At 33.6% G+C, this 13,410-nt stretch overlaps 3 protein-coding genes across 3 annotated transcripts in view; 2 read left to right on the plus strand and 1 right to left on the minus strand.

Moving 5' to 3' along the window:
* Nucleotides 1–13,410, minus strand: part of LOC123708631 (dedicator of cytokinesis protein 9) — a 49,617-nt gene that overhangs the window by 1,268 nt on the left and 34,939 nt on the right. Inside the window, exons 30-33 of the mRNA XM_045659436.1 lie at nt 2,236–2,648; nt 1,578–1,794; nt 669–834; nt 326–451 (exon numbers count right to left, since the gene is read on the minus strand). Of these exons, the coding sequence (XP_045515392.1) occupies nt 326–451; nt 669–834; nt 1,578–1,794; nt 2,236–2,648 (922 nt within the window). The remainder of the gene's footprint in view (nt 1–325; nt 452–668; nt 835–1,577; nt 1,795–2,235; nt 2,649–13,410) is intronic.
* Nucleotides 3,219–7,812, plus strand: LOC123708634 (venom acid phosphatase Acph-1-like). Its single transcript, XM_045659441.1, has 7 exons — nt 3,219–3,479; nt 4,163–4,273; nt 4,932–5,174; nt 5,738–5,920; nt 6,420–6,540; nt 6,865–7,076; nt 7,561–7,812. The coding sequence occupies exons 1-7, from the start codon at nt 3,348–3,350 to the stop codon at nt 7,708–7,710; spliced, it is 1,152 nt and encodes a 383-aa protein (XP_045515397.1). The 5' UTR covers nt 3,219–3,347; the 3' UTR covers nt 7,711–7,812.
* On the plus strand, nt 9,119–13,222 carry LOC123708633 (venom acid phosphatase Acph-1-like). Its single transcript, XM_045659440.1, has 7 exons — nt 9,119–9,348; nt 9,935–10,045; nt 10,237–10,476; nt 11,257–11,439; nt 11,847–11,967; nt 12,032–12,243; nt 12,819–13,222. The coding sequence occupies exons 1-7, from the start codon at nt 9,202–9,204 to the stop codon at nt 12,984–12,986; spliced, it is 1,182 nt and encodes a 393-aa protein (XP_045515396.1). The 5' UTR covers nt 9,119–9,201; the 3' UTR covers nt 12,987–13,222.

Raw genomic sequence — 13,410 nt, forward strand, 5'->3', positions numbered from 1 at the left:
TCACACGTTGTATATTCCCATGACAGTAGGGGAAAATTTTCCAAAAGAAAACAATTATTATAATTTACACAACTGTAAAACGATACTACAGAAACATTTTATTTAAAAGTACTATAACTTATAAAACAAGATAAATACAAATACTGTTTAATAGAACCCGAGTCATTAAAAAAATCTTATCCAATTTTTTTTAATATTTAAGAATTCCATATATTTAAGAATATCCAACTTTTGAACAAGATCGATAAATGCAGAACACAGGCAACTTTTTATCCATAGTATAAATTAAATGTCACAATAATAATAGATAATAAATTAAACTTGCTTGAATGTAGCCTTGAGTTTGTCCACCAAGTCATCAGGATACATGGGCGCGAGCGTTGGATCAAGAAATGCGTTCGCGTACGCGATCGGACCCGCATTAACTTGGACGCACACGCTGCCTTGAAGTCTGAAAATCAATTTCAAACGTTGTAAATAAACCTAATATTACGCGAATATCATTAATTCATAAAAAAAATTGACTTTTATATGGAAAGCGAATTTGTTCCTTTAATATTGTACAGCGCTTTTATCTTATCAAAATGAGGGTGAGACATTCGGTCTGTTTGAAAAATCACAATCGAACTCAATGTTTCGTCATAACACCTTATTATGTTTATAGTTACCTGAGTTGCAACTTCTTCAAATCAGGCGTCTTAGCGTGGACGATCTCATTAAGTTCATTGACCTGACTCTCCATTTCAGCGACTGCTACCTCTATCGGACTCTTCTCCTCAACTTGACATTCGCTCACCGGTATACGCCGCTTGACGTATGGAAACCAGTTTTCGACTGGAACATTGTTGAATTTTTATGTTAGATTTTTCCTTGTATGCGAAGTAAAAAATTGTTATGATTTTGCTCAAGCATCCTGAGTATATGTTCTAATAATATAATCCGCCTTTTTTCAATAAATAAATAAATCAATGGCACTACAACCTTTTAGGTCTGGGCCTCAGATTTCTGTATCTGTTTCATGATCGATTGTGAATTGAATAGGCAAGTAGGTGGATTAGCCTTCTGTGCCTGACGTACGCCGTCGACTTTTTGGGTCTAAGGCAAGCCGGTTTCCTCACGATGTTTTCCTTCACCGTTCGAGCGAATGTTAAAAGCGCACATAGAAAGAAAATCCATTGGTGCACAACCGGGGATCGAACCTACGACCTCAGGGATGAGAGTCTCACGCTGAAGCCACTAGGCCAACACTACGCGTGTTTGCCTTTTTTTAATAATAAGATTTTAAATTGCTATTCAGCTTAACCTAGATATTTTTTTTAATTCAGGAAAAGTATTTGCATTTATTTATATATGGTATGGTATGGTGGTAAGGTAATTTTAAAGATATAATAAATAAAAAATATCGCAAGCGGGATCTTATGACGCAAGCATGTTATATTATGTAAGTATATAAATAAAACCACTGTTAGCTAACAATGAGTTTTATCGTTTTTAATTTATGTATGACTATCGAGTAGGTAGTACACCGGCTTGAATATAATATTTATAACACGTAAATTTTAATATTTCAAAAGTACCTGTAAGATGTGTAAGCCTCAATCTTTGATGATGCACAGGTCCTCTTGCAGCGCCATCTCTCGTAAATGGTGTTTCAAAAACGAATCGTCTGATATTATGAGCTCTTTCGAAGGAACCCTCGGCACTCGATGAGCAGGCCAACATACCTTCGGGCGCTGCCCGGACCCATGTCACTTGGATATACGCTAGTTTGGTGTCTAATTCGTCACGATTTACCTAAAAATAATAAATGTTTTTTAATAAGTAAACAGGTGCATGATAAATAACAATACGATTTTATCGTGAATATATCTATTTAAAAACTTGATTTTATTTCGTTAGTAATAATATCGTAAAAAATATTACTTCTAAAGTGATATCTTATTGTTATTTGAGCTGGTTTGATAACATCTTACCGCTTTAAGAGCAAGACATTTTTGTTGTAATATATTTTAGCTAAAACAAATAAAAAAATAATCATTTCAAAGTGCCGTTCACTAATTAACAATTTAACATTTTGATTAATACTCATGCCTTACGTCATGGTAGATATCTGTAAAACTTTTCTTTGACCCTACTAATCATCTAGAAATCGGAATAGATTTTATATAACCAAGTTCGAATCAAGCGATACATATTTTGGAAATACAGTTATTTTATATTGTGATTACTACCCACCGGTGCCGAATCCATAATCATCTTAACGCAGCCCAAACCCAGTTTCTGTTCATAAAACTGTTGAAGTTTTTCCGATATCTCGCTCAATGACGTCAGTTTAGGTTCCTTATAAATAAAATCGATGCCTTCTTCATCTTCGCCGAAGTGCGCCTTTCCGAAGAATGCCACCCGATAATATCTTCCGAGCAATCGCTTCCCAGAATTTGTGACTTCAATGACCTTTGCGTACGCCTTGGTCAAATGTTGGTAACTGGTGAGGAGTGCTTGATAATCCTTTCTTCTTTCGTAAATTGGTATAATAAGACGGTAAATGGGCCCAAGGAGTTCGTATCTCTCTGCTCTATCTACGTATTCTGTGCACAGCATGAGCTGATCGAGCAGAGCTTGCTCGTTGTAATGAATGTCTGTCATTCCTGTAAAGATATGATTTATTTGTAAACGAGTTATGTATATGTCTGAAACAAACAAAATGCAAGCAGTTAATTGCCCGCATGACATACATATTTATGTCATCATAAATTATAACATATAAATGAACTAATTCACAGGTTACAAACCTTAAATTCTCTAGCTATTGAACGCTGTTTTACTATGATTTTATTTAAATAACAAACATGAATTTGATATTATAAAGAGTAAATTGTGTCGAAGCGTAACTATGTTAATAAAATATGGATTGGATTCGGACAGACGCAATCAAATAGCAAGAAGTATATATCGAGTACTGGTGCAGAAATCCTCGGAACAGTGAGGTCGCTTTGTGAAGCCTGCAAAGTGCCCAGAAGCTTCTAGAAGAAGTTAGCCAGGACTTTACGCACAATGGACCTATTGAGAGTCTAAGTGCGGAATTGAGTCCACAAACCTGTAACCTATACATCGAGTAGTCTTCTTGAAAAGTATTAAGAAAGCATTTTATTTTAACGATCCTGAAAAACAAGTTCCTAATTCAAATTAGTACATTAATTAAAACAAACATGTACAATGATATATTGCAATTTATGTTAAAACTTGATCAAAAACGTGAGGCTTTGGGCGATATATAAACGAGAAATGATGTGCATAGCTACAGTAGAAATTTAGACGCGTACATGGGTCGATTGTGACTTCTTAAAATGCGATTCGTTGTGGTGTTTTGTTTATCTTGCTTTTGTGTGTGTGCTGGCCAGGAATATGCGATGAAAGAAAATGTATCAAATAGTCAATTAGCTAGAGCCGCAATCTCTGATATGGTTATGGCTTTTGTGGTAGGTATATAAGTGATTTGAGGGCTGTGTTGGCCAGTAGTAGCTTCAACGTGTGACTATCATCCCTGAGGTCGTAGGTTTGATCCCCGGCTGTGCACCAATGAATTTTCTTTCTATCTGCGCATTTAACATTCGCTCGAACGGTGAAGAAAAATCGTGAGGAAACCGGCTTGCCTAAGGCAACCCAGAAAGTCGACGGTGTGCGTCAGGCACAGAAGGCTGAACACCCACTTGCCATTCAGTGAAACAGAGGTTGTAGTGCCGTTGATTTATTTATTTTATATAAGTGATTTAAAAAATACAAGTTTTCTTAAAAATAAAAAAGGCTTTGGTGAAAACATAGCACTCCGATATATACCTACTATAATACCGCATTCTTTTAATCAAACAAGGAGTTATCTTTTCACTGGAAAATATATCCTAAACCATGCATGGGATGAATAGTTAAGCGCTTCTATGTGTTAAACAAATAAAAAAATTAGAATTGTATCAAAATAAAAGTTAGACTACTAAGATTTATTTTTAAACCACTTACGCTCGTATATACGTCAATAAGAGCAATCAAATCATTTTTTCTGTATGAAGATTGACATATTTTACAGCGAGACAGGATTATGACTATACAAAGTATAATATGTACTTTTATTATAAATAAATATATTTACGAGTAACTAATTTTCAAGGTATTTCGACATGGCGACAGAACACCTGACCAAGAAGAACTGGACTTATACCCATTATCAGGTTTAGATTCGACCATATTCTTTCCATACGGCAAAAAGTCTTTAACCAACGTAAGTATTTCAATTAAAATGTAAATTTTGTCACGCTCACTTATTTCCTGTAGATAATTGATTTAACGTAAAAAATTCTGTCAACCTTTAATAGAATTTCATTTACGCACACAATATTTTATTATTATTAACAAACAAAAATATTTATTAAATAAAAATTACTTTCATAAGATATGTAATTTAATAAAAAAAACTCTATATTCGACTTAGGGTCCTTCAAGAAAAGAGGAATTCTTAAAAGGCCGGCAAAGCACTTGCGAGCCTTCGTACGTTAATTTGTCTAACATTTGGTTTGCGGTTCTAATTAATGACTAAAATATATACATATATGTGACTTAACTAATGTTGGATTGACTTTTATTTCATCTTACCAGGCCTTCACAGGGCCATTTCAAGTAAGGGTCTCTTTGAACCATTTGTCATCACAAACGTGGACCGGCCCCTTTCCACTTAAACTTTTTTGAGTGTTTTACGAGGTCTGTTTTTTTTGGTAATACCAAATAACTATTTGATCAACATTACTATGATGTTAAAAATCTCTATTGTCATATATAAGATGTATCGTACTACGCAAGCGTAATTTTATATGGAACCTTTGTAATGTAAAATTTAATTATTACGTACAGCAACAAATAGAGCAAAACACATATTGTTACAGAATGGAAAGCGAAGAGCATTTAGACTAGGGCAGTATTTGAGAAAACGTTACGACAACATTATATCAAAACTCTACTTGCCTGAGGAGATAAAAATACAAACAACTGACTATGCACGTACAAAGATGACCGCATTAACAGCTCTATCAGCCATTTTTTACCCACCCCCACCACTTCAGCAGTGGCTTCCTAACTTCAATTGGCAACCAATACCTTACGACACGCCACAGCTCAGTGATGATTATGTAGGTGATATGTTTTTAGGTTTATTTATAAAACTAGGTCCGCGGCGAATATCATAAGTACTAGTACTAAGAACTACTTGGTAGTTACATAATAAAAAGCAACCCTTATGTTATACACACATACAATATACGTAGCCCAGTCTTACAATAAGAAATCGTAATATAGGACTATTAACATTTTATATTCGTATAAAATCATAGAATAAAACATGTTTCTTACTATAGTTACGATTTTTGTATTATCTTTATTCCCTGTCTTATAGCTGGTTTGATAATAAATAGTGTAATTCATACTTGCGATGGGCGGTTGTTATATATATATTTGACGAAAGTTCAAGGTTGCTAGACTGATCAACTTTATACTGTCAAGGTTATTAGAATTTTTAAATATCAAATTTTAATGCAAAGTCTAAATGAAAATTATGTTTTTAATAGAATGCCAATTCGAAATATAATTCCTATTACAAGTAAGAGGTAGTAAAAAGTTTTGATTCGAACGTCAGCGTCCAGTGGAGAGGTAGAACTATACAACAAAATATGGTCAAATATTTTGTGTTTTTCAGTTCGTGCCCTTTTTAAACTGTCCAAGATATCTTCGACTAAAAGATGAATTATATCAATTGCCAGAAATCGAAAGCTATTTAATGTCATCTCAGGATCTCTTCAAAACTCTCAGTAAAAACACCGGGAGTAATATAACGGTGCCCGAAGATGTATTCTTTTTGGATAATTTATTTCAAGCACTGGTATGTTTCACTTTCATTATTCATTTGTTTTAAGTGCAACAAATAGCTGATTAAAAGAATTCAAGACTTTAGTGGATTACTAAAAGTTAAAAGTATTTTAAAGCAATGCTACATATGAGAGTATTCTATAAATACCTGTATTGCTTTGTTTAATCTGAACTTAAGAAAAACATTGTTATATAGATTATACAATATGATACATTTCTGTGAGTACACCTTAGTCTTAAGTGCTAAACTGTGGTAAGTGGAAAAAAATAGAGAACAGAGTACAGAGCACCAGAACACAGTCTCTTCCCCTTAATAGAGACTGTCAGTAGTGTTATTGAACACTTTCTTATGTTAAATATCCTTTTTAGTAACTTAGGATAGTTCATTCGTTTTAAGTTGTATGTATGATGTCTTTGTGCAGAGATAACTTATAAAAAATTGATACCTAGAAAAACCATAACGATTAATTATACTAACAATACGCAATTACATTTATTACCAAACATTTTAGAATAATGTCAATGTTTCAACGCCAAAGTGGGCCGAACGAATTATGCCTCAGATAAAAGAAATGACTGAAATCGAGTACTCGCTAATGTTTTACACAGATGAGCTGATAAGATTATCTACAGGTAACATACAAATATAACAGCATGTAGATTTTTAGAAAAAAACAGTAAAACACGTGATAATATATATAATAATGAGTTTGAAGGATGTTTACGTGGGTGAATTTATAGGTATACTATAAAATCTTGTGAAAATAACAACTTTTTGGCTTATAACACAAGTTTGTTTGCCTGCTAAGAATGACGCTATCGCCCGAATTCGCGTTTATAATTTGCTAGAATGTATCAATCATATCAATAAACATATAGCGTTTTTTATGAATACTTTACTATACAAAGGTATAGTTTACTATACTACTACTAAGCTAATTATATCTGTTATTTCAGGTGGCTTACTATCAGATATATTTAACGTAACGAACGCGAAAGTCAAGGAAGGCAAGGAACAGCCCAAATTGTTTCTTTATTCTGCACATGAGAACAACGTTGCTGCTCTTCTAGCAGCCACGAGAACCTTCATACCTCATCAACCTAAATACTGTTCCGCTGTATCTCTAGAGCTTTGGAAGAACCGCATGACCAACGAATATTATTTTATGGTAATTATCAGCCCTAACTAAAGTAAATACTGGTTGATCAATATAGGTATAGATTTCTTTTCTTTTGGGCTTAGAAATTCCTATGGATAGTTCAGGATGAGTTTCCGAGCAATTGTATACTTTTAGTGTTTCTGTTTCATACTTTTATTGTTACTATAATATACAACGTTTGGAAACGTAATAAATTAATAAAAATACGGAAATAAGACGCAATAGCATTAATATAATAAAAAAAATTCTGTGTATGTAAAAGCAGTATACAAAAAGTACTTCCCGGAATCTTATTCGATTGCAATGAAGCAGATTTATAATATATAATAGTGTCATCTTAAAACACCTTACAGGTAACGTGTTCGCCGTATAATCGTAATTTCTTGCTTGTAATAATGCGAAACGATTTAAATTGTTTCATTGTAATTATTTTACAATCGTATCTCATAAAACTTTTGGATGACCAATCATTGGATGAAAAATTATATTTTAGGTTGTGTACGCAGCCGAAGCGGGAGGTGATGGAGTGATGTTACCAGTGAATGGATGCGGAGATAGGTATCTTTGCGACTACAATACATTCCTCAAACTAACCCAAGATTACGTGTTACCTCATAGCGAACATAAAAAACGTTGCTCTTAGAATAAGGAACATATAGTAATACGAAACAATTTTACGATCCAAAATTAGTTATACATTTTGAATTTTTGTTAATTTAATATTAAAAATGAGCTATTATAAGTACATGAATTTTGTTTAATATTTTTACATTATATATCCAATCCTAATTCAAGACAAAGATAAATTAACAAAGTTGTCGTAAAAAATCGTGTGATTTTAATACAAAAGATGTCTTCTACATGTATAAATATATATATTTTAAAATTCACATCACAAACAGTTTTTCCTCAAGCATATAATAAGCATATTCATACATTATCTCAAAATTACATGGTTGTCATGATGTATTTTAAGTAGGTATATACTTTATTACTCACAATAAACAAGTTTTACATAAACTAAAAAATGGACTGTGACTGTGTGTGTGTGTTTTATTTGTGTCTGTTTCGATGACGAGTCAAGCATTTTCATTTGGAGGTAGTGAATTTAATTTTCAGTGATATTTTAAATTACGTTATAGATAGAAATGAACAGTGTTTAGTATTGTCTTTTGTTAAAATAGCTTTTACACAGTTTTTAGCTTTTTTACAGTTATTTACATAATTCTAAATTTAAAATTATGTAAATAGCTATAAGTTTTAATAATAATATATAGCTTTAATCCGTTCAAAAAGTGTTTTTCTTAATGAACAGTGTTGGCCTAGTAGCTTCAGCATGCGACTGCATGGTCGTAGGTTCAATCCCCGGATGTGCACCAATGTACTCTCTTTCTATGTGCGCATTGATTATTCGCTTAAACAGCGAAGAAAAACATCTTGAGGAAACCGGCTAGCTTTAGACGCAAAAAGTCGACAACGTGTGTCAGGCACAGTAGGCTGATCACCTACTTGCCTATTATATTAATGAATGAAACAGGAAACAGTTTCAGAAACCTGAAGTCCAGACCTAAAAAGATTTATTTTATAGATTGAAATACATATTCAGCTGATACATATCGATAAATTTGAACAATAAAACAGACAAAATCTCTCATTCTCGGTTTAAAAACAATACATTAACGGATGTAATAAAGTAAACTAGTAGCGATTACGACCTTTTAGATTTGGGGCTCACATGTATCTGTTTCGTAATGATTAGTTTATTCTAATAGGCAAGTAAATGCCTTTTGTGCCTGACATATGCCGTCGATTCTTTTATGGCATGCCGGTATCCCCCTTTACCTTTACCGCACTGCTCTTTGAAACGGGTAATAAGTAAAATTTCCATTTTTATAAGAATAAAATGCTAAAACACAATGAATTTTTAATTGTTCTATTTGCTAAGCGGACCCTACAATTTTGTTCCATACTCTTGACATATACTGAGGGGGACTTGCGATAATCGAACACTATAACATCGCGATCTTTTGAATACAACTTGATATAAACTAGACAGTGTCAGGAGCATGGCAGTCGAAATCGACTCGCGGTAGCGCGCGCTACCCAATTGAGTGTCATATGTAACTTACATAAGATGGGTTCGTTTGTTGTATTTTGTTTACTCCTAGTGGCTGTGACTTGTGAACTCAGTTCGCCTCCCATAGGAATCGGGATGGAACAGGACAACAATCTCGAATTAGGCGACAACTTGACTAACACTGATACTTTGATGGCTTTTGTGGTATGTATCATGAAAGCGTAGCATGATCGTTAATATTATAAATATTGATGTCAATTGTCAAGAGGAAATCAGATGGCAAAGTAACTGTTTTATATAAATATAGAAATAAAATTTGCAAAAAGGGTTTCAGTGTTTTTTTGGGTATCGACCACCAATTTCAAGAATTATAGGTACAAATATGACTACTATGTATCCCGTAACTTCTGGATACAGGTTCGAACTATTTTAAATCGAAATCAGTCACCACAATAGATCCAATGAGAACTGCGCTTCCCGAAACCTTGAAACGTTTTCAATTGTAAACCTATGCCGATTATATATCGTATTGGCTTACGATATATAATCGGCAGAGTGAGAGTGAGAGAAATATTAATAAAATTAATAATAATAATCTAGAGTTTCTACAATCCTTTATAGGGGTCCTAAAATTTTTGCATCTTTTTCATTGATGAGTTTTCTTTACAGAGATGTAAATGATCAGCTTTCAGTCCACATTGTCAAATTTTAATGTTTTTCTCCGCGATGTTTTCTTTCATCATACAAACAAGTTTCAATTCATAGATTCTATTTTTATTTAATAATACAGGTATTCCGTCACGGAGATAGAACCCCAGACTTAGATGAGATGGAAAGGTTTCCATCAAAAGAGTATACCACTAGCACATTATTTCCATATGGAGCAAAAGCTCTAACTAACGTAAGTTATCCTATAATTGAATTAAAATTTCTTTAAGAAGTACGATGTATTTACGCACCCATTTCTATGAAATAAGTGTGGGACATGCAGTCCGCATTTCGTAGTCCTCAGAAGCAAGAACCAACTACTGCATCAAACACAGGGCCTAATCTTAATATATTATTTTCTTATTGATAATTTCATATTTTTAGAAGGGAAAACAGCGCGCATACAGAGTCGGCGAATATATAAGAAAACATTACGACACTCTCATCTCTAATCTGTACCTACCTGACGAAATATACATCCAGACAACGGGGTATGCACGAACCAAAATGACAGTTCTCACCGCTCTAGCTGCCGTGTACCCACCACCACCAGCACAAAGGTGGAACCCCAGTTTAAATTGGCAACCGGTTCCCTATGACACACCATCGTACGAGAATGACGATGTAAGTTAAAAGACATGCTAGTGCTAGTAAACGTCAAACACAAAAATATAGGGACTTGTGTAGTATATGTGACCATGTCACTAAAACACAATTGACTATTACTAAAATCTATTATTACAAACAATAAACAACAAAAACACTTTTGTTTTTGTTCAAGTCTTTAACTGTCTTGTCATAATTTGGTGTCAATGAATGTAGGGTTTAATATTGAGCTATTGAAAATAACAAATATATAGTATTTACAGTATTTTTAACCAACATAAGAATAATAATTAAAAATGCATAAATAGAAAATTTTAAATTTGTTGAAATTCTTGTGCCTTTAATGCTGGCAAATACTTATTCGTCAATCGAGAAAAGCACCAGCCCCGGAGTCTCCGGCACCAACTTAAATATTTAATTAGCGCCTATGTACTTGAACCCTACGACTCAAAAATCTCCACCTCAAAACAAAATCAAAGTCGAAGGAAATACTCTCATATTTGAGCCGAAGTCTCTAAGGTCAAGCCAGCTTTATACATACTAGTTTACTATTAATTTTTGTCTGAAGTCTTTTTTCAGAGAAAAATTAACGGTATCGATATCACATGATATTGGCTCATCTTTGCTTCGACTCGAGCTTAATTGAGAGAATCTTATCTAATTGCATAATACTAACGGTAACGAATTGAGACAATTAGGTATGTTAAATGGAAATCATACCGGACTGAACATGATTTTAGTTCCAGTTACGACTAGTTTTATACAATAATTTTAATATAATTTATTGTAACATTTCAGTTCCTTTACTATTATAATTGTCCACGTTATCTGAGAATACGCGAGAAAGTCTACGCGTTACCCGAAATAAAGCAGATGATGAAACCGTATGAGGGGTTGTATGAATTTCTGAACACCAAGACTGATGCCAACATCACCACACCAGAAGATGTATTTTATCTAGACAACTTAGTTCAGGCATTTGTAAGCAAAATTATTATATCAATAGAAAGAGTTTTCTTTTATCAAAGTAATTTTTTACCTACAATCTAACAGTATCTATATTTGTAAGCAGTGTTGGCCTAGTGGCTTTAGCATGCGACTCTCATTCCTGAGGTAGTAGTTTCGAGCCCTGGCTCTGCACCGATGGACTTTCTTTCTATGTGCGCATTTAACATTTGGTCGAACGGTGTAGGAAAACATCATGAGGTAACCGGCTCGTCTTAGACTCAAAAAGTCGACGGCGTGTGTCAGTCCCAGCTGGCTGACACCTACTTGCCCATTAGATTGACAAATGATTATGAAACACATACAGAAATCTGAGGAGACGGAAGAGCCCGGACTTAAAAGGCTGTGTATTTATGTTTTATTTATTTTATTGATATTTGTAGGAAAATGTTGGTGTACCACCACCCGAGTGGGCAAACGATGTGATGCCACAGATCAAAGAAATAACATTAATCGAATATATTACGCAATTTTACAACAGTGAAATGATTCGACTATCAGCAGGTAATAAAACCTTACGCAGATCTATTAAAAACTTAATACGAAATAATATGTTTTCCTATTACAGGTGTGCTTCTTGCGAGAATAATAAACGCAACAACTAGTTACATAGCTGGCAATAAAGATTTACAAAAACTTTGGTTGTTTTCGGCCCACGAGAATAATGTGGCTGCCTTTATGTCTACCGTCAGAGTGTTTAAGCCGCATCAACCGATGTATGGAGCTACTATTTCACTCGAATTTAGAAGAAATCGTGTAACTGGCCAGTATGGGTTTACAGTACGTTTTTTTTTATGTTTTTACCGTATTGGAGGTACGCCGAGGCAAATCTAGCTGGGAAATTTTCATCGTAAATACTCTAGCCTGCGTAACATAACGATATTATACTACTATATTATTAAGGCCATAACTTTCCGCTCAAGATCGCAGCTGTATTTAGGACAACAGAAAAAATTTATACGCCTTAAGAGTTATTTATTTAGTTTTAATATGATAACGTGTTTATTATACACATAATATTTATAGTGCATCTATCCTAATGTATGGAAACTGAAAATCACTTCTTCTGAATTTAAAGAAGTAAAAAATAACATTTGGTTAGTAATTTAACACCAGTTAGCATTTAACCCAAAATTGAAACATATCTTCTACTGTATTGTTGTCGATTTTCTATACTTAAACATCAATTAATATAAAATTTACTTAAAATATAGCCAACTTCGTGTCGTATTAAAACCAGTTATAAGTAGCAGATCACCAATTTGCCCAGTCCACAGACTAATACTGGTTGATTTAAAGAATTCAGTTTTATTTTTATTTTTAGAATAGTTATTTAAAAAATGATACTCTTCTAGGCCGTCTACGCTACAGATGTCAACTCGGGAAAGCCTGGGGTCGTGCTACCAATAGAAGGCTGTGGAGGGCAGCCATTTTGTGATTACGATACATTCATAAACCTTACACAAGATTACGTTATTTCGCTTAATGATTTCAAAAAACAATGCTTTGTACCTGTTGCATAGACTTCCAAATTTGTATCAAACCGCTGAGCGTAACAGTATTGTAATTTGTAAAAACAATAGTTGCATGCATATATATTTCGTAAGTTGTAGAAACAAAGGTGTTGATTATACACGCCCTAAACTAGACAAAAAAATTTAAAGATAATATGATTTCATTTTAATGATCATATAAAATATTGCATCGCGCGGAACAAGAAATGCTGTCAACACTTCACAATTAAACGGAATCGTCAATAGTTCCGCTGTTTTACTCTCGCCATCAGTCCCGTAAGTCTTTCCCCATCCCTTTGGCCCTTTTACTTTAAATTTAACTCAAAATAATATGAACTTTTGACAACATTTTGAGTGTTTTACATATTTAAGACAATAACTTATATAAATAAAAGCTCCTGTGATATATAATTTAGTGTTTTAATAACATATC

The sequence above is a fragment of the Pieris brassicae genome, chromosome 4 (assembly GCF_905147105.1).
Source record: "Pieris brassicae chromosome 4, ilPieBrab1.1, whole genome shotgun sequence".
Lineage (NCBI taxonomy): Eukaryota > Metazoa > Arthropoda > Insecta > Lepidoptera > Pieridae > Pieris > Pieris brassicae.

Coding starts and splice junctions, on each gene's coding strand:
- LOC123708634 (XM_045659441.1), top strand. CDS start 3,348: ATGCGATTCGTTGTGGTGTTTTGTTTATCTTGCTTTTGTGTGTGTGCT. Junction 3,480..4,162: donor ATATGGTTATGGCTTTTGTG/GTAGGTATATAA, acceptor CTAATTTTCAAG/GTATTTCGACATGGCGACAG. Junction 6,541..6,864: donor GCTGATAAGATTATCTACAG/GTAACATACAAA, acceptor CTGTTATTTCAG/GTGGCTTACTATCAGATATA.
- LOC123708633 (XM_045659440.1), top strand. CDS start 9,202: ATGGGTTCGTTTGTTGTATTTTGTTTACTCCTAGTGGCTGTGACTTGT. Junction 10,046..10,236: donor GAGCAAAAGCTCTAACTAAC/GTAAGTTATCCT, acceptor TCATATTTTTAG/AAGGGAAAACAGCGCGCATA. Junction 11,968..12,031: donor AATGATTCGACTATCAGCAG/GTAATAAAACCT, acceptor TTCCTATTACAG/GTGTGCTTCTTGCGAGAATA.